Source organism: Oryctolagus cuniculus, chromosome 9, assembly GCF_051225735.1.
Source record: "Oryctolagus cuniculus isolate XC-2025 breed Fujian yellow rabbit chromosome 9, ASM5122573v1, whole genome shotgun sequence".
Taxonomy (NCBI): domain Eukaryota; kingdom Metazoa; phylum Chordata; class Mammalia; order Lagomorpha; family Leporidae; genus Oryctolagus; species Oryctolagus cuniculus.
This window is the reverse complement of record NC_142875.1, coordinates 131,467,342-131,492,908: the sequence shown is the minus strand read 5'-3', so window position 1 is coordinate 131,492,908 and position 25,567 is coordinate 131,467,342. Positions and strand designations below refer to the sequence as shown.

Sequence of the window (25,567 nt, the reverse complement as noted above, 5' to 3'; positions counted from 1 at the left end):
GTCTGGGCCTCTGCACATATGTGGGAGACCTGGAACAAGCTACTGGTTCCTGGCTCCTGGCTCTTGGCTTTGGATTGGCTGAACCCGGGCCACTATAGCCATTGGGGAGTGACCAGCAGATGGAAGATATATATCTTTCTCTTTCTTTCTCTCTCTCTGCCTCTCCTTCTCTATAACTCTGCCCTTCAAATAAAATAAATAAATTTATATATGTCTGCATGTATATAAATTAAATCAAAATGTTTCACAGAGGTGGAAGCTTAGACAGCAGTTAGACCCCCAATGGGACACCTGCATCCCATGTCAGAGTGCCTGGCTTGAAGTCCTACTTCCCCCACCAGTTTCAGCTTCCTGCTAATGAACACCCTGGGCGGCAGTGAGCGGTGGCTCATGTAGCTGAGACCCTAACACTCATGTGGAAAACCTGAAGTAGCCTCAGCCTAGCCCAGTCCCAGCTGCTGTGGGCACCTGCAGAGCGAAGCAGCAGATGGGAGCTGTCTGCCTGTCCCCATTCTCCCTCTAAAATTAAAACAGACCAACAAACAAAACACACGGGCCTAAATCCAGGTCAAAAACTACAGAGCAGCAGAAATCACAGGAGAGTATCATGACCTTGAGGCAGGTCAGGATTTCTTAGCTATGACATCAAAAGCACAATTAACAAGTGAAAAAACTGGACTTCATCAAAGTTAAAACTTTTATATTTGAAAAAGGTCAACAGTTGATCAAAGATATACGAACATGAGAAAAATATCCAAATCACCTGCCATTAGAGAAAAGCAAATTTAAACAACAGTGAGATACCATTACACAGTGACAAGAGTAACTTTCAAAAGACAGTATCACATCGCAAGAAGAAATTCTGACATTGCTGATGCAATGTAAAATGATCAATGTCACTTTGGAAAATAATTTGGCAATTTCATATGAAGCTGAGCATCCAGAAATTCCACTTGTACTCCAAATGAATGAAGAAAATTAAATTATGGCACAGCAAGTTAAGCCACTGCCTGCAACCCAAACATCCTATATGGGCAACTATTTCAGTCCCGGCTGCTCCACTTCCAATCCAGCTCCCTCTCTGCTAATGTCCGGGGAAAAGCAGTGGAAGATGGCCAAATAGTTGGGACCCTGCTACCCAAAGGAGAAACCCAGATGAAGCTCCTGGCTTCAACCTGGCTCAGCCCTGCTCACTGTGGCCACTTGGGCAGTGAACCAACAGACAGAAGATTGACCTCACTCTCTCTTGCTCTCTCTCTGGGTTACTCTATCTTTCAAGTAAATAAATACGTCATTCTAAAAAAGTAAACAAAGACAGGTACAAGTACTTTCCCAGTAATTTAATTCAGAGCACTCAAATCCTGGGGACAGCAACTGTCTGTCTATCAACAGCCAAGTGAGTAAGCCATGCTACGCCCACACAATGGAATACCACTCTGCAATGAAAAGGACTGAACTGTTAATGCATGCAACAAACCTAAATGGATTTCAAAATAACTGTGCTGAGGTCAAACAACAAAAACATTGTCTGACGCCAATTATATAAAACTCCAAGAAATGCACACTGATCTACAGTGACAGCAAACAAAGTGGTGGTTTCCTCAGGGGAGTGTTAAGTGATGTGACATAGCAGAGGAACGGATTACAAAGATTTCTCCTTATTCTGGGCATGATGAACAAGTTATCTTTGAAATACATCAAAGCTTGTTAAAGTGCACATTTTAAACAGATTCAGTTCATTGTACATCAATTATACAACCATAAAACTTTAATAAAAGGAGGAAGGAAGAGAGACAGAGAATAAAAAATAAACAAAAACCTCCTGAATGGTATTAGAATTCCAAGGGAAGAGATAGTGGTAGCCGACACTGAGGTGAAACCACGGTGACAGAAATACAAGGGGATCCTTTGAAAGTTTCTTGGAATATAAAATTGAGAATATTTTGTTGATGAAGTCGATATTGGGAGTTCAAGCAAAGAAGAAATAAAGGACAACTTTAATTCTGGCTTTGGTTACTCACTGAATACAAGAGTGAACTGCTTAGCTGAGCAACACGAGGAAGCATAACAGAGTTACCATTCCTCATTTCACTACCAGCCGTTATTCAAACTAGTTTTATAAGCTTAATGGATTTTAAGCAATGAACCAGGGTTTATACATAAACATCAAGAAAATAAAAGTGGGATTCTTCTTAGTAAACTACCAAAAATACAAAAAAGAAATCATGTTTACGATGTTTAAAAGGAAAACAGTAGGTCATGAAGTGTACAAAAGGTTTAAAATACCTGTTGTCAAAAATATTTTTAAAAGTAAATGAATCAAAGTGCATGTACACATTAAAAAATAATTAAACTACCTTAAGTAATTCATACATTTTACTTTTGATGATTCTTTTCTACAAGTATTTAGGTCTGTTTAAATTCCTAATTAAAAAACATGTGTGTTTCCTTAAATCTAATTAATAACTGACAATACAGAATGCTACAGATTCGTTATTTCCATCAGCATCTTTGCTTACCTGTTTAATCTTTCAAATCGTTTCCCAAATTGTGCTGGCTTATATGACGGGCTAACATCCTGACTTCCAGTTAGTTTGGAAAGCTAGGAATCAGAACAGATAAGATTACTCAGCTGAAGAGCATATGGAAGAAACTGCCACAACGGTCAATTCAAATACATAAAATCTGAATTTTACACCATAAAATGACATTTAAGTGAATTACATCTATAGCCAAAAAAACATTTTCAGTCAAAATAATTTTATTCCTTGTGAAAGAAAAAGAAATACTTTCTTACAATGAAATAAACATTAGTATTAAATAACAGAGTTGACACATGGAGAACTGATCATTTTTTTTTGTGAGTTAAAAAAAAAAAAAACCGCCGGCGCCACAGCTCACTAGGCTAATCCTCCGCCTGCAGCACCGGCACACCGGGTTCTAGTCCTGGTTGGGGCACCAGATTCTGCCCCGGTTGCTCCTCTTCCAGTGCAGCTCTCTGCTGTGGCCCGGCAAGGCAGTGGAGGATGCCCAAGTGCTTGGGCCCTGTACCCGCATGGAGACCAGGAGGAAACACCTGGCTCCTGGCTTCAGATCAGCACAGTGCGCCCGCCAGTCATAGCGGCCACTTGGGGAGTGAACCAACGGAAGGAAGACCTTTCTCTCTGTCTCTCTCTCTCTAACTCTGCCTGTCAAAAAACAAAACAAAACAAAACAACAACAAAAAAACATGTACCCAGGAAACCAGAATGCTAGGTAATCAAAAGTTCAATTTCTCAGGAAGAGAATAGCTTGCCCAAACAAAGGACCATAGTTATTTCAGTTCTTCCACTTACTGAGTTATGTTGGGCTTGTACTTTAATTTCTATGAATACTAATATCATTTAGTACCAAACAGGGAAAGTGTATAAAGACCATTAAGAAAATCAGACAAGAATCCATTGCTTAATCTGGATAATACCATAAAATGTAAATTATTATATTGGCCCAATATTTATCTAGCAAATACAATTTGCATCTGTACTGTATGATTCATAACCTATGAAACATAGAAACAAGAACAGAAACAATCAATGACAGAAATTGGAAAAAAGGAGAGGGGGTGGGTAGGAGCCAAAAAGACATGAAAGTGTCGCTCCCCGTCTTCGTGGGGGAACGACACAGGACCCTGCGCTGTTCTTCTGTCTGCTCGGCCCTCCCCGGGTTTGCTGCTGGTTCTTCCCGGGTTGGCTACTGACCCTTCCACCTCCGTGGAAGGGCGGTTCCCCCTGGCCACTTTCCCCACTTCCGCAGGGGAGTGGCACACCGCCGGCCGGCTCTTCCGGGGGCTGCACAGGTGTTCCCCTTAGATGTTCCTGGTGCATGCCGTCTCTCTCCTCCTTTATAGTCCTCCTCTGCCAATCCGTGCTCGGCTGCCCACACGCCGAGTACGCTGCTCTCCTCCAATCAGGAGCAGGTCCTACAGTTTATTGGCTGAACTGGAGGCAGCTGTGTAGAAGCTGTTTTCTCCTCTCCCAGCGCCATATTGTGGGAGAGCAGATGCATAGAATAAGTCTTAATTCCAGTAACTTAGTCTAGTCCGAGTTGCTCCCCACAGATCCCCCTTTCTTTTTATTTTTTGGCGTTGATACGCGCCTGTCTTCGGTGCCCCGCAGCACACACTCTGCTCTGCTTGCTAGAGTTGCCCACAGGTTCTTACAAGTCCTATCAATCAGGCAAACCGAATCCGGGTCCTCTCTTCGCCATGTTGTGAGGAGGTTTTTAGGCGCTGATGCGTGCCTGTGTTCGGTGCCCTGCAGCGCATGCTCTGCTCTGCCTGCAGGTGCTTACAAGCCCTATCAGGCAAACCGAATCCAAGCCTTCTCATTGCCATATTGTGGGGAGGCTTATTGGTGTTGATTCGTGCCTATCTTCGGTGACCTGCAGCTCATACTCTGGTCGAGCCGCCTGTTGGTGCTTACCGCCTTACTAATCAGGCAGACCGAATCCAAGCTCTCTCATTGCTGTGTTGTGGGGAGGCCTTTCTCTATTTTTCTATCTCCGGGCATTCCTATCTCTCCTATTTTACTTCTATCTACCAGCATTCCTATTTCTCTCATTTTACTTCTAAATTTCTGTTTCTCTTATCCCTGCGGCTTCCCGGCGCCCGCCCCGAGGCTGCTTCTTGGCACCCGCCCCGCGGCGGCTTGCCGGCTCTGAGCCGCTTCAGCCCGCGCCTCTCTCATCTGCGCGGCTTCCCGGCTCTGCGCGGCTCGGCTTCGCGCGCACACTCCGCGGTCTCGCACTAGCCCAGCGTTCCCTATCTACTTGTGCCCCGCACGCTCTCTGCACGCAGCAACCTCCGCGAGTCATACAGCCCCAGCTCACATCTCCGCCACTAGTATTCAATCTAAGTTCCCCGGGCTAACCTGGCGAATTCAACCCAGCTCACATTTCCGCCCCACGATTTGGCTTCCCGTCCTTTGCTCCCCGGGCTAATCAGACGGATTCCAACCTGGCTTACGTTTCCGCTTCTGGTTTTAACTTTTCGCCCCTTATTCCTGGGCTAACTCGACGAATCCCAAAGTAGCTTTCGTCTCCGCCTCAGCCTGCCCCCGCGGCTTCAATTTTCCTAACATTTTTCTCTACCCGGTATATTTCCCCAAGCTTTCCTCCAACAATACTCCTCCCTCATTTCTCCTGGCCTCTCCCCACAGTCCGCATCCGAGTCTGTTTGTTCTAGCTTTCACTTTCGACCTTAGAGATTTCTCCCAGCTTCCCCCCGTAGTCCGTATCTGAGTCTATGCCTAGGCTTTCAATAGCTTCTTCCGGCACCTTTTTGGTCTGGCTTTCCCCTAGGCTGTTTGCTAGTCTCTCTCTCCGGTAATTTCCCACTTCTTCCCGTTTTTTCCCTCCTAGGTTTCCTATCCGAGTCACGGCACCATTATGTTGCTCCCCCTCTTCATGGAGGAACGACACTAAGCCCTGCCTAGGCTTCCTATCTGAGTCACGGCACCATTATGTCGCTCCCCGTCTTCGTGGGGGAATGACACAGGACTCTGCGCTGTTCTTCTGTCTGCTTGGCCCTCCCCGGGTTTGCTGCTGGTTCTTCCCGGGTTGGCTACTGACCCTTCCACCTCCGTGGAAGGGCAGTTCCCCCTGGCCACTTTCCCCACTTCCGCAGGGGAGTGGCACACCGCCGGCCGGCTCTCTCGGGGGCTGCACAGGTGTTCCCCTTAGATGTTCCTCTTAGATGTTCCTGGTGCATGCCGTCTCTCTCCTCCTTTATAGTCCTCCTCTGCCAATCCGTGCTCGGCTGCCCACACGCCGAGTACGCTGCTCTCCTCCAATCAGGAGCAAGTCCTACAGTTTATTGGCTGAACTGGAGGCAGCTGTGTAGAAGCTGTTTTCTCCTCTCCCAGCGCCATATTGTGGGAGAGCAGATGCATAGAATAAGTCTTAATTCCAGTAACTTAGTCTAGTCCGAGTTGCTCCCCACAGAAAGTCTTTGGGAATGAAAAAAAAAAAGAATACTAGCCATTCAATCTGTGGTGAGAATGTATCTCATTGAGGTTTTGATTTCCATTCCCTGGTATTAGCTGTATCCACATACTTTCTGAACAACTGTATGCCTTCTTTTGAGAAGTATCTTCTCAAGTCTTCTGCCCATTTTTAATCAGATTCTATTTTTGCTCTTTAAACGTTCTGAGTTTCTTATATGGTCTGGATATCATACTCTCGTCAGATGGATACCTGGCAAAAATGTTCCACCACCCTACAGGTTTTCTTCACTCTGCGGATTGTTTCCCTGGCTGCTGGTTGCAGAAGCTTCTTAGTGTGATACAGTCCCATTTATCTCTCTCTGCTTTTGTTACCTGTGCTTATCAAAAAAAAGTTTCTCCCATCTTTTGTTCTAGTAGTTTTATAGTTTCAGGTTTTGTTTTGTTTTGTTTAATCCATTTTGTGTTGGGTTTGTACACAGTGACTTGCCCCACTTTTCCAGTATCATGTATTAAAAAAAATGTTCTGGGGATCCAAGATGGCTGAAAACAGAAAAGATATGCTGATTTTGACCATGAGAAAGTAAAAGAAGCAAAGTGAAGCAACTGTACTTCCAAGGGAAAAGTGCAGAGAAATTTACTGTGGAAATCCTACACAAAAGAAGATGCCAGGAGCAGTGTGGACAATACAGACAACCAGTAGCAAGTGGGGACGCCACCAGTGAATCCCACAGCCGGGGCTGGAGGAGACACCATCTTCTGCGGCTGCTGTGTCTCTGCTGGCACTGCCTGAGGGAGAACCTTGTGGACCACACGGACTTTGCATCTGCCTGGACCACTAGAGGGGGCAGGGTGCCCAGCTAATACTCTGAAAACACAACACACTTAAAGCTTTCCATTCTCCTCCCCAAAGGCACAACATTGACAAAGAAACAGATCTAATCTCCACCATGGGCCACACAGACCTAATTAATTTTCACAGATCATTTAATAACACAGCTGCGGAAAACATAATCTTTTCAACAGTAAATGGAGCTTTTATTTAGGATGGACTATATGTTAGGCCATAAAGTATCAGCAAATTCAACAAAATCATAATCATACTATATATATTTTCTGACTATAAAGGAATGAAGTTGGAAATTAACAATTTAAGAAACTCCAGAAAATATGCAAATACATAAAGACTAAACAACATACTCCTGAATGAACAGTGGTTCAAAGAAGAAATCATAAGGGAAATCAAAAATTTCAGGAAACAAATAAAGATGACAACACGGCATACCAAATTTATGGGACACAGCCAAACTGTGTTAGGCGGGAAGTTTATAGTACTTGGTGCCTACATCAAGAAACTGGAAAGGTACCAAGTAAATGACCTAACAATGCATCTGAAGAATCTAAGAAGCAAATGATACTCCAAATTAGTAAGAGGAAAGATAATTAATTAAAATTGGAGAATAAATAAACCTCCACCTGCTTTGCTCGCATTCCCAAGTGGTGCCAGTTCATGTCCTGGCTGCTCATTTTCTGATCCAGCTCTCTGCTTATGGCCTGGGAAAGCAGCGGAAGATGGCCCAAGTGTTTGGGCCCCTGCACCCAAGGGGAGACCTAAAAGGAGCTCCTGCTTCTGGCTTCAGATCAGCTCTGCTCTGACTGTTGCAGCCTTTTAGGGAGTGAACCAGTGGATGGAAAATCTCTCTGTGTCTCTCCCTCTCTGTAACTCTGCACCCCAAATTAAAAAACCCTTTTTTTTAAAAAAGATTAATTAATGAAGAATTGTTTTCTGAAAATGAATAACCAAAATTCAGACACCATTTGTCCAAATAACCAAAAAAAGGGGGGTAGGGGGAGGGAGACAGAAGACCCAAATCAATAAAATCAGAGATGAAAAGGAAATGTAACAGACACCACAGAAATAAAAAGAATCCTCAGGAATTACTACAAAGAGCTGTATGCCAACAAATTGGGAAACTTAAGAAATGGACAGATTCCTAGATACATACAACCTATGAAAATTGAGTCATGAAGACACAGAAAACTCAAACAGATCCATTACCAAAACAGAAATTGAATCAGTAATAAATACCTTCCTAACAAAACGCAAGCCCCGGATTGGATGCCTTCATTGCTGAATTCTACCAAACATTTAATGAAGAACAAATTTCAATTCTTCTCAAGCTAATGAAAACAACTGAACTGGTGGAAATCCCCCCAAACTCCTTCTGTGAGGTCAACATCACCTTAATTCTAAACCAGAAACTAAAATTCTAAACCAGAAACTAAAAATTCTAAACCAGAACTAAAATCAATCCCTAGTACAAGGGCAGTCTTTTCAACAAATGGTGCTAGTAAAACTGGATTTCCACATGCAGAATTATGAATCAAGACCCTTACCTAACAACTTATAAAAAATTAACTCAAAATAGATTAAAGATCTAAATCTATAACCTAATACCATTAAATCAGGAAAACATCAGGGAAACGCTGCAAGACACTGGCACAAGAAAGACTTCTTGTAGAAGACCCCAGAAGCACAGGAAATCAAAGGCAACATTGACAAGTGGGATTATATCAAGCTGAGAAGCTTCTGTACTGCAAAGCAAACTCTCAACAAAGTGAAGAAACAACTGAAAGAATGGGAGAAAATATCTGCAATCTATGCTAATGATAAAGGATTAATATCCAGGATCTATAAAGAGCTCAAGAAACTCAACAACAACAAAAAAATCTAGTGTAGAAATGGGCAAAGGACTTGAACAGGCATTTTTCAAAGGATGAAATACAAACGTCCAACAGACACATGAAAAAATGCTCAAAATCACTAGCCATCAGGGAAATGCAAATCAAAGGCACAATGAGGTTTCACCTCACTCTGGTTAGAGTGGTTGTAATCGAAAAATCAAAAAAAATATATGCTGGTGAGAATGTGGGTGGAAAGGTACCCCAGTACACTGTTGGTGAGAATGTAAATTGGTGCAGCCACCATGCAGGACAATAGATAACCTCAGAAATCTGAATGTAAGCCAAACATATGATCCAATGATGCCACTCCTGGGAATTTACCCAAGGGAAACAAAATCAGCATATGAAAGAGTATCTGTACCCCCATATTTTTTATGGCTCAACTCGGAATAGCTAAGAAATGGAATCAACCCATAGGTCCATCAACTGATGACTAGATAAAGAAATATGGTCTGTGTGTGTGTGTGTATGTACACATTCTATGAAGTCTTTTAAAAAAATGAAATCCTATCCTTTGCAACCAAATGGGTGCAACTGGAAACCATCATACTTAGTGAAATAAGCTGGTCCCCAAAACACGTTTTCTCTTATATGTGGCAGTTAATACAGAATACAAAAATGTACAGGAATGAAAATGGTATCTTGTGATATGATTTCTGTTCTCAGCACTTGTTTATATGCCTTTGGAACAGTGGTCTTCCTATTTTTCATTTGTTGAATATTATGGATAGTGGTGAATTAAGCCTGTGATGATCAAGTGAATTCAAAGTGTATCTTTGCAAAAATTAAAGAAAAAAAGTTAAGAGTGAAGGAGGGGGAAGGGAGGAGAGAAAAGATATAGAGGGGTGGGAGGGATGTACAATTGTCTTCTTAGAACTATATGAAGTATATGAAATCTGTACTCTCTAATAAAAAATGTATATAACAAAAATTTGGGAAAAGGAAAAAAGGTTCTTTTCTAATGTATACTTGTGGTGCCTTTGTTAAAAGTTAGTTGTAAATACGTGGATTTTTGGATTTTCTACTCAGTCCCACTGGGCTACGTTGATTTTGAGGCCAACAGGATGCTGTTTTAACTGTTATAAACTTGCAAAGGTTTAGTGTGATGCCCCCAGATTTGTTCTTTTTAGTCAGGATTGCTGCCACTATTGTGGGTTTTCTGTAGCTCTGTAATTGTTTTCTCAATTTCTGGAAGGAATTTCATTGATATTTAAACAGGGGTAAAATTAAATGTACTGATCACTTTGGTAGGGATATGTTAATAATATTAATTCTTCCATTTCATGAATACAGGATGTCTTCCCATTTTTAGGTCCCTAAAATATCCTTCAACAAAAGTTAATTATTTTCATTATAATGACTTTTCACTTCCCTGCTTAAATTTATTCCGAAGTATTCCATACTTTGTGTCTGTGTGTGTGTGTGTGAATGTGTGTGTCCATGACTGTTATGAAAGACATGACTTGCTTTTTAGTTACTTTAGTATTGGTATTTAAATATATTTTGTAATCTGCAGCATTACTGAATTCCTTTATCAGTTCCAACAGTTTGGTGGCATTGTTAATGGTTTTTCTACATATAAAACCCTACCATATGCAAAAAGGGAAAACATGACTTCCTCTTTTCCAGTTTGGATGCCGTTCATTTCTTTCTCTTGCCTAATTGCTCTGCCTATGACTCCAACTACCGTACTGAGTAAGAATGATGAAATAGTAGACAACATTGCTTGATTCAGTGCTTAGGGCAAACACTGAGCTTTTCCCCATTTTCTGTGGGGTTATCGTATGCTGTTTTTACAGTGTAGAGGTAGACTCTTTCTCTATGTTTTTATCATGAAGGAATGCTGAATTTTGTCAGATGTTTTTTCTGCATCTACTTACGTGATCAAATGGTATACTATAATCTATGGGTGTGGTATACATGTTAACTTAGCCTGCAACTCTTGGATAAATTCCATGTGATTATCTTCTTGTTGGATTCAATTTGCTAGTGTTTTCTTGATAATTTTTGCTTCGAGGATCACCAGGAATATTACTCTTCCATTCAGGTACTAGATTAATGCTGGCATTGTAGAATGGTTGTCACAGAGTTTCATCCTTTTGAATTTTTTTGGAATACTTTGAGAAAACCTGGTATTAGCTCTTTGTCCAATGTGCTGTAATTCAGCAGTGAAGCCTAAGATTCTGGATGTTTCTTTTTTGGGAGACTTTTTACTACTGATTCAATCTCTTAATTCATTATTGGACTCTTCGAATTTTCTGGGTCTTCATGGGTCAATTTTGATAGGTTAGCTGTGTTCATAAACATGTCTGTTTCATAACAGTTACTTAATGATCCTTTGTATTTATATGCTATGGGTTGTAATTCAGTCTTTTTCACATCTGATTTCTCTTAATTAGGTCTTTTTATTTATTTTTTTTACCATGGTTACATAAGCTAAAGGGTTGCTGATTTTGCTCTCTTTTCAAAAAACCAACGCTTGGGGCTGGTGCTATGTCATAGCAGGTAAAGCCATAGCCTGCAGCATCAGCATCCCAAATCTCAGCTGCTCCATTTCCAATACAGCTCCCTGCTAAGGTGCCTAGGAAAGCAGCAGAAAATGGCCCAAGTCCTTGGGTCGCTGCACCTACATGGGAGACCTGGATGAAGTTTCTGGCTCCTGGCTTGGGCCTGGCTCAGCCCTGGCTGTTGGATATTTGGGGAGTGAACCAGCAGATAGAAGATCTCTCTCTCTCTCCCTCCCTATCTCCCTCCTTCTCTCTTTCTCTCTGCCTCTCTTTCTCTGTAATTTGTTCAATAAATGAATCTTTAAAAAAACACTCTTCACCTCATCAATGTTTTATATTTCTTAAAGTCTCTTTCATTTATTTCTATTCTGATCTGTTATTTTTCTCCTTCAACTAATTTGGGGTTTACTCTTGTTTTTATGTCTTCCTAAGTTGCATCATTAGGTTATCTGAAATCATTCTTTTTTAAATACATAGATTTATTTCTATGCAATTCCTACTTGTTACTGCCTTTGCTGTATTTCATGAATTTTGGTATGTTGTTTTTCCATTTTCATTTGTTTCAACACATTTTTTAGTTTCCTTTAGATTTTTTAATCAACCCATTGGTCATTCAACAGCATGTTGCTTAGTTTCCATGTATTTGTAAAATTTTTAAGTTCTTATTATTGATTCCTAGTCTTGCATCACTGTGATCAAAGAAGATACATGACATCATTTTAATTTTTTTGAATTTGTTGAGAATTGTTCTGTGGCATAAGGTCTACCAAAGAGAATATCTCACGTGTTGATGAGACATCACCAACTAGTCACAGTGACTGTAAACACCAATGTAAGACACAGTGAACTATCTTCAATTTTAGTATAAATAATTTTCAAAACAATGATAATTTCCAAGATTTTTAGTGGAAGCTTCCACAATGCAGAGAATTAAGTTTCTGATGTAATAAGAATTTTTTTTTTAATTTATCTAATAAGGTTATATGTCGGCTAGCGCCGTGGCTCAATAGGCTAATCCTCCACCTTGCGGCACCGGCACACAAGGTTCTAATCCCGGTCGGGGCGCCGGATTCTGTCCCGGTTGCCCCCTCTTCCAGGCCAGCTCTCTGCTATGGCCGGGAGTGCAGTGGAGGATGGCCCAAGTACTTGGGCCCTGCACCCACATGGGAGACCAGGAGAAGCACCTGGCTCCTGGCTTCGGATCAGCGCAGTGCGCCGGCCACAGTGCGCCGGCCACGGCGGCCATTGGAGGGTGAACCAACAGCAAAAGGAAGACCTTTTGCTCTGTTTCTCTCTCTCACTGTCCATTCTGCCTGTCAAAAAAATTAAAGTAAATTTTAAAAAAAGGTTATATGTACAATACTTCACAACTAATATTTTTCATATCTGTTAAAGAAAGAAAAGGGCTTAACATGAAAATATGATACAAAACGCTAAGAACTACTATTTCAAAAATACCTGCTCAGTCTGTTTTTCTTCATATCCCACTTCCCATGGACTAAGTACTGTACCAAGAGTAAAATGTTGCTTCGGAACATGCGTGTTAGGAGAAAACTCTGCTGAAAAGTTCTGTGGCATGTAGCTATAATTTTGTATCTTGCTGAACTGAGGTTCAAATATACCTGTGCCATATGATCCCTTGTCTTGTGACAACTACAGGAAAGAAGATAAAATCATCTTAATGATTAAAATATACAAACTAGAGAAGAGTAAGGCAAAATAGTGAAAGTAAATTAAGTAAAAATGGTACAGATTACAAAAGAAAAAGCTCTGTGTAAAAGAAAGTTATCAGTGTATTTACAGGATTAACTCAGATCAGAGATTGTCAAGTAAGATTAATTTAAAAGGCTCATTCCCTCTGCCCATCTCACTCTTGATCTCCTCTACCCACAAGCTACATTTCTGCATGCCATCCCCTAATAACAGGAAATCTGAGCTTTGTTAACTCACAATTCAGGTAATGAGATTTCCAAAGGATTTTTATTTACTACCATTTCCTTAGCTTTCAAATCTATTTTAAGTCTGGCAATTCAAAGGAAACAAAAAATATTTACAGCATTAGACATTAAATAAAATATCAAGTTTTAGGGACAGGAATTTCATGTAGCAGGTAAGATACTATGGGGGTGGGGGGTGGGGGGTGGGGATGCTGTGGCACAGCAAGTAAAGCCGCCGCCTGCAGTGCTGGATCCCATATGGCGCCGGTTTGAGTCCTGACTGCTCCTCTTCAGATCCAGCTCTCTGTTATGGCCTGGGAAAGCAGTAGAAGATAGCCCAAGTCCTTAGAAATAAGTCTTAAAAAAATAAAAAAAGAACTCATGGGGGACAGTGGCATCCCATATCAGACTGCCAAGGTTCAAGCTCCTGTTACGGCACACCCTCAGAGACAGCATGTGGTACCTCAAGTGACTGAGATCCTTGTCACCCACGTGGGAGGCCCAGACTGAATTCTTGCCTCCTGGCTTCAGCCTGGCCCAACCCCAGCTGCTGTGGGTATTTGGGGACTAATCCTGAAGATAGATGAGTGATCTCTTCCCCCACTCAACTTTCTGCATTTCAAATAAAATGAAATTAAATAAGAATCTGAAAGAAAAAGAAAGCATGAACTTTGGAGTCCGGGAAACTTAAAAAAAAAAAACTTATATTTTTTTATTCTCACCTGAACTGGGTCAAGCTCTTCCTTATTCCCTAGTCCTTGATAGTGCATACTAATAAAAAGAAAATGTTAAGATCAAAAATATAAGTTGCAATATACATTCAAGGTCTTCATATACATTTAAAATTCACAATTTTATCCACATAAAAGCAAACAAAAAACTCTAAATCATTTCACAGTTGTAACAGTACTGAGTTTTATAAAATTTAACATTATTATTGCAGCTACACATTTTCTATTGCATACAATGTTATGCATGCATTTTTCATTTTCTACTTTATACATAATATACAAAGAAGTGAAGATAACATCTCATATGTGGAAGTTAGAGCCAGGACTTAAAACAAATTGGTCCAGAAACAATCCATAGCAAAAGGAGACACTCAAGCGTCACGCCTAGGTGGTTCTGCCCTACTCAGTGTTTTTCTTACTCTGAAACAGATTTGATCAAAACTCCATGCTGATGCACTAAAAGGTATTATGATAGGCACCAAAAACAGCACACCATACAATTTCTACAAGAAAAGGTATTTTCTAGGGTAGGCCTAGAAGTCTCGTGAAGATTGGGTTTTCAGCATCAGGACACATGGGAACACGAGGACCTCACCAGCGGGTAAGGATGAAAACTAGGAGCACAACTACACAAATTCATGAAAGTCAGCACCCTTCTCCAGGGACAGCTCTGGTCCTGAAACCAAGAGCTGGGAACAAAAGTTCAACACGTGGCCAAGACACTCTGAAGCTGCCAAATCAAGGTAGGGTGGGAAACAGCAGTTCCAACAGCGGGGAAAGAAGCGCTGCTACTGTTGACAGGGTAGGGTGATTAGCCAGGGTGACGATGAGAAGGCTACTGTTGACAGGGTAGGGTGATTAGCCAGGGTGATGATGAGAAGGAACCGGAACAAATGGTTGGATTTAATGGTCTCCCCAAGGAATGCTGGGTTAGAAAACTAGGATAACTCAACCACAAACAGCATGCCTGGCACCGCAAACTTTATGCCATTTTTTAGGTTCATGTAAGAATAGCTAAGTGTTAAAACCTTTATTCAACACTGTGCGCAGAAGATCGACGTTCCTCTGCAGATCACTAGTAGAAAGATCCTTCCCACGCTCAATTGACAGAGATGACAAGTTCATTTCAGCTTCCAGCAGCTAGACACCGTCATCGGGTATACAGAACACTTAGGTCATTCAATAAACATCATTAACAGTTTCATGGAATGTGGTGAGCTAAGCAAAAACTGGAGCTAGAAGATAAGCCCCCTGTACATTTTTCATTGAATACAGTGTTGCGAACAAACAGATCAAATACTAGTAACATAAATCCCAGCTAACACCTACTTGTTTTCGATGTCATCAATGCAGAGCTTGGAAGGTGTGCAGTGAGGTGACATGGGAAGTTCTACATCATGCTTTCTCAGGGGCACTGTTATGTCCCTATTCATATTCACATGGGTTGGTTTTCTCACCGTTTCTATAATGAAAAAATGTAGTTATTAAAAAATACAATATTTTTAAAACACTGATAAGTTCATTAAATAAATGCACATTTAAGAAATTTTCTCTAAAACACTCATATTGTATGTGTGCTAGAAAATATCATTTCAGCACAAGCAACACCTAGATAATAAGAACAAGATTATTTGTTCATCACCTTTCATAATCTTCATGAAAGGGCCTTACTAATTCAGTTCTGCTTTTTTCTGCTCCAAGACTTCTCTCAGCCCCAGGCTGGATCCAATGCTGTTACGTATTCCCACAGCATATACTCTATTACAGTATTCCCCATACTTAATAGTACTAGGTGAACAATAAGCCTTCTCTCTATAGAATACATCACTGTTTTCTCTGCTCAGTACTTTCATCAACTCTCCTGAGAAATGCCTTCTACATCCATCCCAACTAAACAAATGTACAGTCAGGACTTACTATCCTTCTTTAAAGCCCTGCCTCTCTAGAACTTAGTAACTGGATTACAGGTATCCATCTGATGCAGAAAAATCAACAGAATCTCATCCCCATGGTCACACGTGTAACTGTTCCACTACTGAGACCTGGCACCAGCAGAACAAGGCAACATTTTCCCAGTGGACTCTAAAATCTGGAATCAGAGAAACAACTCTCACTTTCCCTTTGGTGACAAAACTAGGAGAGATGAATATTAGCTTCTTAAGGCCACATTTTGAGCTTCAATGATGAAGACAGTCTGAGAGAATAAATCTAATATGTACTGTGAGAAAACAATCTTGGTAGGATTCAAATTTTCATTCATGTACTTTTTTTTCAAAAAAAGAAGATATTACTTATTTGAAAGACAGAGTGCAGAGAAAGTGAGAGGCAGAAAAGGAGAGAGGGGGAGATCCTCCATCCACTGATTCAGTCCCCAGATGGCTGCAACATTCAAGGCTGGAGCAGGGGAACGCCAGGAGTCTGGCATTCTATACTGGAATATTCTATTCTATCCCACGTGGGTGGCCATCTTTCACTACTTTCCCAGGCGCATTATCAAGAAGCTTGATCAGAAGCAGAATAGCCAAGAATTGCTTGAACCAAAACTACGATAGGGGATGCAGACCCATAGGCAGTGGCTTAACCCACACCGCCACACCAGCCCTGCAAATCTGAGACCAACTGCACCATCACTCTTTCTTTAGTTAAATGAGTAAATGTATTTCCTTGTTGAATTTCTGCCATTTGCAGTGAGGAGTTCTAATTAATTAAGTCTGGCTTTCTATTTTATCCCCAACAAACCAAATGTGAAATCCTCTTTTAACCATGCTAAATGAATGAATCAAAGTGAGGAAGAAAGTAGTGAGGCTCAAGACACCATTACCCCAAATATGGTATCTTAGCAATTGAGAAAACAGCAGAAGCGAGGAGATCACTCTGACCCTCTCCTTCATCCCCTAGAGCTGCCCACAGAACTCAGGAAGGACCTTCCTCTCCCTCCCCAAAAGCAAGTCATAACACCTACATGCCAGAAGTGCCCTCCTTCAGCCTGAAAGAAAAGATTCTCATCTCTGAAGACACTGGGTCACAGGAAAGAATTAACAAAATGGCCTTCCCAAGTACCCCTTAGCTGACCACCAATGAATCACACTTTTGTGTATTTAATTATATGTGTCTAGATTTATGCACATCATATGAAACTTAGCACCAAGAAAGCACAGATATACCCTTTCTCTGGGTTTTCATTTCCCAAGAAGGCTCTCTTGTCACATAAAACTCATTAAATCTGTAGGCTTCTCTTTTTGTTAACCTGATTCTGTTACTGAGGCTTCAGTAATGAACCCAACTATGAATAAGAAAAACATATTTGCCCTTCCTCACAAAAGAGAATAAAGGGAAATATATCAGATCCATAATAAAAAGTTTTTTCCTAAAGTCTTTGGCTATTATATTTATTCTTCCTAAAGTATACATTTATTTAAGTTGTCATCTAAGAACAGAGGAACAAAGAAGGCAGAGAAAGGAAATGGGGAGATATTAATACTCATATCAGCTTCTACCCTTTCTTGATGAACTACCTAATCTTTAACCTCTCATATCTGCACTTCTAAAAATAAATCAGAAGATTCCTTGAGAAGGGAAAAAAGCTCTGATTAAACATTTTATTCATTTGGAAAACCAAAGTGCAGGACAAAACAAACTTTACCTTTAAATATGATACTATTAGAGTTTATATTCCAGGGAGGTGTAAGAAATACTTCAAATTATGACACAGGAGCCTAATCATTGAGGCAAAAATTTTCAGCCCTTTCTTTCAAACAGATTCTCTGAATACTAAAGAAGGCATTTATTCCTTGTTTTCCAGCTAATATTTGTTAACTATCTTTCCATATATAATAATTTAATATAGGAAATTGCAGTATAATAAGCTTACCTATAAGTAATAAATTTTATATAATATTTTACTCAAAATTAAAAACGGATCAAGTAACAAAATTAGTTAAGCAAATATTAACTATACTTCTAATTTAAGATAGAAATCAATGGATTCAAATAAATTTCCCATGTGCTTTGAGTTCTAAAACTGCAAATTGATTAGAAAGCCAACTGTTATGATCACATCAAGGTCAAAATAAAACACCATCGGCAAGACTTACCCAGGATTTTCTTCTTGCAAGATATCTGATTTACAATATACAGATTAAGAAGATCTAAACTGACAGCAGAACTTTTGACAGGGGATAAAACTCCGAGTAATTTCATTTTTGCTTTTAACCTGTTCTTTTCAAAATATTCCTAAAGTAAATAAAAAGAAATTAATGTAGTAACCACATGGCTTTAGGCAGAATCATAAATTAAAAAGAGCAATAATGCTATTAATTCATCAATTTGATGTTTCTATATTTTTGTGATGAACATCAGTTTACACAGAAATTAAAATCAATCATGATCATAGTTTTCCTAAAGATGCTAAAATTCACAGCCTTTTAAAATCTTTTGTTAAACATAACCTTAAAACAGAACTTTAAAAAGGTATTCCTAAGGATCAAATGGTTAGAAACCATTACATAGAAAGTTAAAAAAAAATATCTGGTAACAAATCCAATAGATTCAAGAATTTTTTTTTTTTTTTTTTTTTTTTTTACAATCAAACATAAATCCAAAATGCCTCAAACACATGCACAGTCAATAGAGGGGGCAGCACTGTGGAACAGTGGGCTAAGCCTCCAACTGTGGTGACACATCCCATATGGGCACCAGTTCTAGTCCCAGCTGCTTCTCTTCCAATCCAGCTCTCTGCTATCGCCTGGGAAAGCAGAAATGATTCAAGACTTTGGGCCCCTACACCCACATAGGAGACCCAGAAGAAGCTCCTGGCTCCTCGTTTCAGATTGACCCAGCTCCAGCTGCTGCAGCAATTTGGGGAATGAGCCAGCAGATGGAAAACCTCCCTTTCTCTCTGCCTCTGCATCTCTGTAACTCTGCCTTTCAAATAAATAAATAAATCTTAAAAAAAAAAAAAAGTATTTACTTGCTAAATGTTTGTTTACCAATCAACAGCTATGTGTTAGACACTGTAACACATGACCTTCAAAAATCTTTCTTGGCCATTAAACAACTCAAATTGAAGCTATAAATATGATTATAAGTGTGAGATGTCAAAAGTGAGAAAAATCCAAGATGGCAAAAAATATAATGCATGAGGTCATATTTCTAAGAATCAGAGATCATATTTCTAAGAGGTTAAAACCCTCTCACATTAACATTGCCAAACATTGTCAACTAACACTAGTAACTTTTACGATTAATTTAAAAAAATACTTGTTTAAGATTATTTAAAAAAAAATAAATAACTTGTCGGGCCGGCGCCATGGCTCACTTGGCTAATACTCCACCTGCAGCGCCAGCATCCCATATGGGCACCAGGTTCTAGTCCCGGTTGCTCCTCCTCCAGTCTAGCTCTCTGCTGTGGCCCAGGAAGGCAATGGAGGATGGCCCAAGTGCTTGGGCGCCTGCACCCGCGTCAGAGACCAGGAAGAAGTACCTGGCTCCTGACTTCAGATCAGCATAGCTCTGGCCGTGGCAGCCATTTGGGGGGTGAACAACGGAAGAAAGACATTTCTCTCTGTTTTTCTCTCTCACTATCTAACTCTATCTGTCAAATAAAAAACAAACAAACAAAAACTTGTAAGATCTATAAAAGACTTGCCAGCTATTAAGCAATAAAGTAAATATCTGGTGTTTGCTTCGACAGCACATATACTAAAAACTGGAACGATACGGAGAAGATTAGCATGGCCCCCACACAAGGATGACACATAAATTCATGAAGGATTCCATATTTTTAAGAAGATACAAAAAATGAAAAAATCTGCCATGTTCATGGACTGGAAGAATCAATATCATCAAAATGTCCATTCTTCCAAAAGCAATTTACAGATTCCATGCTATACCAATCAAAATACCAAATTCCTCTCAGATTTAGAAAAAATGATGATGAAATTCATATGAAGTGGGGCTGGCTTTGTGGCGCAGCAGGTTAACAACCTGGCCTGCAGCGCCAGCATCCCATATTGGCTCCAGTTCAAGACCCAGCTGCTCCACTTCCAATCCAGCTCTCTGCTATGGCCTGGGAAAGCAGCAGAAGATGACCCAAGTCCTTGGGCCCCTGTACCCAGGTGGGAGATCCGGAAGAAGCTCCTGGCTCCTGGCTTCAGATCAGTGCAGCTCTGGCTGTTGCAGCCAATTGGGGAGTGAAGAAGGAGATGGAAGACCTCTCTCTTTCTCTCTCTCTGCTTCTCCTCTCTCTGTATAACTCTGACTTGCAAATAAATAAATAACTCTTCTAAAAGATCATACTATGGGCTGGCTTTGTTGTGTAGTGGGTGAAGTCACCACCTGCAATGCTGGCATCCCACATGGGATGTCCTGGCCGTTCCACTTCCCATCTAGCTACCTGCTATTGGCCTGAGAGAAGCAGCAGAGGAAAGCCAAAATGTTTGGGCCCTGCCACCTATGTGAGAGGGACTCCTGGCTCTGAGCTTCCATTTGGCCCAGCCCTGGCTGTCAATATCACCTGAGGAGAGAACCAGTAGATCTAAGGTCTGTCTTTCCCAGTTATACTACAGTTCCATAATTAAATAACAGAACTTTACAATGTAACTACTTAGCCACCCTCAAAAAAATTCTATGACTATGATAAATATTATAATTGATAGTTTTTTTAATTAAAAATGTTCCTTCTTTAGGCACTCTGTGATGGATAAAAGCACAATGAGGTCGGGGCTGGTGCTATGGTGCAGCGGGTTAACACCCTGGCCTGAACCACCGGCATCACATATGGGTGCCAATTCTAGGCCCGGCTTCTCCTCTTCCGATCCAGTTCTCTGCTTTGGCCTGGGAAAGCAGAAGATTGCCCAAGTCCTTGGGCCCCTGCACCCATGTGGGAGACCCAGAAGAAGCTCCTGGCTTCGGTTTGGCACAGCGCTGGCCATTGCAACCATCTGGGGAGTGAACCAGCAGATGGAAGACCTCTCTCTGTCTCTACCTCTCTCTGTAACTCTTTCAAATAAATAAAATAAATCCTTAAAAAAAAAGCACAATGAGGGAGACAATGACACAAATAATTAAAACTGAGTATGATAAGAGATGGTATAAAATTCTCAGGATGGGGTCAGCACTGTGGCACAGCACGTTAAGTTGGCACCTGCAGTGCCTGCATCCCACAGGACTCAAGATTTGATTACCAGCTGCTACACTTCCAACCCAGCTCCCTGCTAATGTGCCTCAGAAAGCAGTGGAGGATGGGCACAAGCGCTCGGGCCCCTGCACCCACACAGGAGACCTGGAAGGAGCTACTTGGCTCCTGACTTCAGTCTGGCCCAGCCATGGCCAATGAGGCTATTTGGGGAGTGAACCAGTGGATGGAAAATCTCTCTCCATATCTCTAACTCTGCCTTTCAAATGAAATAAATAAACCTAAAAAAAATTTTTTCAAGAATAGTATGTAAATTATAGCCTGGGGCAGGATGGGCAGAGGGAAGACAGGGAGATACAGATTATGTCAAGAAATGATTTCTGGGGCCAGTGCTGTGGCACAGTGAGTTAGAGTCCTGGCCTATAGCACCTGCATTCCACATGGGTGCCAGATCGAGTTCCAGCTGCTTCACTCCTGATACAGGTCCCTGCTAATGCACCTGGGGAAGCAGCAGAGGAGGGCCCAAGTGCTTGGGTCCCTACACCCACGTGGAAGACCTGGGAGACCCTCGTGGTTCCTGGCTTCAGTCTGGCCCAACCCTGGTCGTTGTGACCATTTGGGGTGTGAACCAGCAGCTCTCTACCTCTCTGTGTAACTCTTTCAAATAAATAAAAATAAATCTTAAAAAAAAGAAAAAATGGCCAGCGCTGTGGCTCATTAAGCTAATCCTCTGCCTGAGGCACTGGCACCCCAGGTTCTAGTCCCGGTTGGGGCGCCGGTTCTGTCCCAGTTGCTCCTCTTCCAGTCCAGCTCTCTGCTGTGGCCCGGGAAGGCAATGGAGGATGGCCCAAGTGCTTGGGCCCTGCACCCCACGGGAGACCAGGATAAGCACCTGGCTACTGGCTTTGGATCAGCGCAGCGTGCCGGCTGTAGCGGCCATTTAGGCTGTAGCGGCCATTTAGGAGGTGAACCAACGGAAGGAAGACCTTTCTCTCTCTCTCTCTCACTCTCTAACTCTGCCTGTCAAAAAAAAAAAAAAAGAGAAGAAAAAATGTCTAAGGTAGATGAGTGAATCAGAGTGACCCAAATTAGGAATGCATATGTGGTTCCTGGAATAAAGAACAGCAAACAATGCTACTCAGGAGACTTGGTCCTCAAACTCTAGCCATGATTATCTCTAATCTGTGTCTAGTGCATGTATCATTTACCTGACAAGAACAGGCTCAATTTTCTGTTACGTCTCAGTTGGTAAAAGCACCTAAAAAATGCTCAGCAGGGAATTAGAAAAATTTCACCTTGAAAAGAACCATTTTAAGGGGACCAGTGAGATAGAAATAAAATCTCCAGAATGTGTCAAAAAAAGAAAAAAAAAAAACACAAGATGAAGGGGAATGGTGAACTGTGTAAAAGGTGGTGAAATATTGGCTGGTGCCACGGCTCACTAGGCTAATCCTCCACCTTGCGGCGCCAGCACACCGGGTTCTAGTCCCAGTCAGGGCGCCGGATTCTGTCCCGGTTGCCCCTCTTCCAGGCCAGCTCTCTGCTGTGGCCAGGGAGTGCAGTGGAGGATGGCCCAGGTGCTTGGGCCCTGCACCCCATGGGAGACCAGGATAAGTACCTGGCTCCTGCCATCGGATCAGCGCGGTGCGCCGGCCGCAGTGCGTCAGCCACGGCGGCCATTGGAGGGTGAACCAACGGCAAAGGAAGACCTTTCTCTCTCTCTCTAACTCTGCCTGTCAAAAAAAAAAAAAAAAGGTGGTGCCATATTAAACTAAGTTGGGCAGAAAATCTTTTTTTAAAGATTTATTTTATTCATGTGAAATAGAGAGAGAGAGAGAGAGTGATGGAGGGAGGGAGAGAGATATCTTCCATTCCCTGGTTCATTCCTCAAGTGGCCACAACAGCCAAGGCTGGGCCAGACTGAAGCTAGGATCCAGGGGCTTCTTCCCGGTCTTCCACATGTGTTCAGGGGCCCAAGAACTTGGGTCATCTTCCACTGCTTCCCCAGGCTCATTAGCAAGGAGCTGGATTGGAAATGGATCAGCAAGAACTTGAACCAGTGTCCTTATGGGATGCCAAGTGGCGGCTTTATCCACTACACCACAATATTGCCCTGAAAACTATTCTTTCAGCTGAACATAAAGTCTATTGTTAACACTAGCAGGAACTGAGAAAAGAACGGGAGGAAAGAGTGAATGAGCAGAGGGGAGGATGGCAGATGGTCCAGAGGAACTATCCTACCACTACAGTCCTCACTCCCTGGCTTTCCTTTTATTTTACATTTGACTTACTGATGTATTGTTGGAGTTTTTCCCCATATTTTGAAAACTTTTTGTAAAAGTAATGATTGTTTAAGACTTACTTATTTTTTTGAAAGGTAGAAGGACAGAGGAAAAGACCGAGAGATCTTCCATCTGCTGGTTCTTTCCCCAAATGGCCACAAGAGCAAGGGCTGGGCCAGGCCAAAGCCAGGACCCAGAACTCCATCTGTCTTCCATGTGGATGGCAGGGACTAAAGGACTTGAACCATCCTTCACTGCTTCCCAGGTACATCAGCAGGAAGCTGGATCAAAGGCAGGGTAACCAGGACTCAAACCAGCACTCTGATATGGGATGCTCATGTCCCAAGAGGTGCTTATCCCACTGTGCCATGACACTTGCTACTACAAATCTTAACTATTTGAATTCTTCTATGAGTTGCTTCTTTGCTCAGCACTATGTATTGCGGATTCCTCCACACAAATTACATGCAGTCAATACACGGATACGATGGTAATTATTCAGATCCAGAGATCCAGAAGGAATTCCAGGTTCTTAGCTTTGGCCTTGCCCGGCCCAGGCCAAGCTTCATCTCCATCTCCTAAGCAGGTGGCAGAAGCCCAAATACTTGAGCCATTTTCCCCAGCTTTCCCAAGTGTAGGAAGCTGGATTGGAAGTGGAACAGCTGAGATTTGAACTGGTTTCCCTACTGGATGCTAGCACTGCAGGCAGTGGCTTAACCTGCTATGCCACAGCGCTGGTCTCTGGCCTTCTTTTTTTAAAAAAAGAAGAAAGTACATACGTGCAAGAGTTTCTCTCAGACACACACTGCTCAGTTTTAAGTTCATCTCTAATACAGTGTTATTTATTAAAAAAATACAAAAATAGAAGCAGGACATAGGTTACAAGACCATTATAGTATAACCAGCAATAAGTGATGGTCTGAATTAGAGCACTCATAGTGCAAGCAGTGGTCAAGTTTGCAATGTATTTTGGAGCTAAGAAGACAGTAAGAATTAACAATGACCTTAAGTCTCTGCCTGAGTAAAAGGTGCTTTATCAAGCTACCTGCAAGAACAGTTCACTTAGGTGAACCAATCAGCAGGAAACTGCTTCAGACAATCACTGTTCTCAGAAGGCTAATATAAATAAAATTTTATTTTCTTTACCTTTTGCTTTCTCCTTTCCTGCTTTATTAGAACTCTGGTCCTGAAAAGAAAAGGTTAAGAGAGACAATGATTAAAAAAGTGGCCTCTAATACTCCTGCCAACAAAGCTGAATGAAGGACATTTTAAAATGCAGTGTTAACTCTATTATTTTCAAAGAGTTACACAGAGAGGTAGAGAGAAAGAGAGGTCTCCCATCTGTGATTCACTCCCCATACGGCTGCCACAGCCAGAGCTGTGCTGACCGAAGCCAGGAGCATCGTTCCAGTCTCTCACGTGGGGGCAGGGCCCAAGCATGTGAGCGATCTTCCACTGCTTCCCCAGGAGCGTCAGCAGGGAGCTGGATCAGAAGTGGAGCAGCCAGGAACCACACCCATTTGGGATGCTGGAAAGGCAGGCAGTGGCTTGGCATGCTGCCACAGTGCTGGCCCCAAGTTCAGATTTCCACATATGGATTTCTGAGAGAACACACTTAGATCATAGCACCTTCTTTTGAAAAAAATCTATTCATTATGAAGGTGTTTCATATCTATGACAGTTGTGCCAAGCATAGCATTAAATGTCAATGATACAGTAATATTTAATGGTGATAAAATAGTTGTTCTACAAATAGTAAAATGCTACAAAACACTCATAAGCAGATCAGCAAAATCTATCTTTTAGGAGCCAGGAGCTTCCTCTAGGTCTCTTCCTGCAGGATCCCAAGGACCTGGCCATCTTCCACTGCTTTCCCAGGCATGTTAGCAGGGAGCTGGATAGGAAGCGAAGTAGCCAGGACTTGAACCGGCACCCATATGGGTTGCAGGCATCACAGGCAGCGGCCTTACCTGCTATACCACAGTGCTGGTCTCAAAATAATTACTAATACTGTATACTATATATGATGCAGCATGTTAGATATTTCTCTCTACATGTATAAATTCTTTACATCTCCATGGCACTACAAAATAGGTTACATTTCTGTCCCTATTTCACTGATGAGGAAACCAAGGCACAAAGAAGTTACATAACCTGCCCAAGGTCACTCTTCTCGTTAGTGGTAGAGGCAGGATGCACAGCCAAGAAGTTTGAGTTTGCAACTTCTAATGAAAAATACCTTACACTACTTT

The 25,567-nt window shown here is 41.7% G+C and overlaps 1 protein-coding gene and 1 non-coding gene across 24 annotated transcripts in view; one reads left to right on the top strand and one right to left on the bottom strand.

The window, feature by feature from the left end:
• REDIC1 (regulator of DNA class I crossover intermediates 1) overlaps positions 1-25,567 on the bottom strand; it is a 92,075-nt gene that overhangs the window by 35,769 nt on the left and 30,739 nt on the right. For 12 of the 23 annotated variants that reach the window (XR_016213158.1, XR_016213157.1, XM_070049654.2 and 9 more), the window contains 6 exons: positions 24,462-24,501; positions 17,993-18,131; positions 15,228-15,360; positions 13,890-13,938; positions 12,689-12,883; positions 2,520-2,602 (listed from right to left, as the gene is read on the bottom strand). Coding sequence is in view for 20 of the 23 variants with exons in the window: in XM_008259405.5 (XP_008257627.3) it covers positions 2,520-2,602; positions 12,689-12,883; positions 13,890-13,938; positions 15,228-15,360; positions 17,993-18,131; positions 24,462-24,501 (639 nt within the window). In the remaining 3 variants the exon portion in view is untranslated. The remainder of the gene's footprint in view (positions 1-2,519; positions 2,603-12,688; positions 12,884-13,889; positions 13,939-15,227; positions 15,361-17,992; positions 18,132-24,461; positions 24,502-25,567) is intronic. The other 11 variants (XM_070049656.2, XM_070049658.2, XM_089304011.1 and 8 more) reach the window with 4 other exon arrangements.
• On the top strand, positions 19,575-19,682 carry LOC127492197 (U6 spliceosomal RNA). The gene has a single exon (XR_007921357.1). It is a non-coding gene; the product is annotated as a U6 spliceosomal RNA (small nuclear RNA).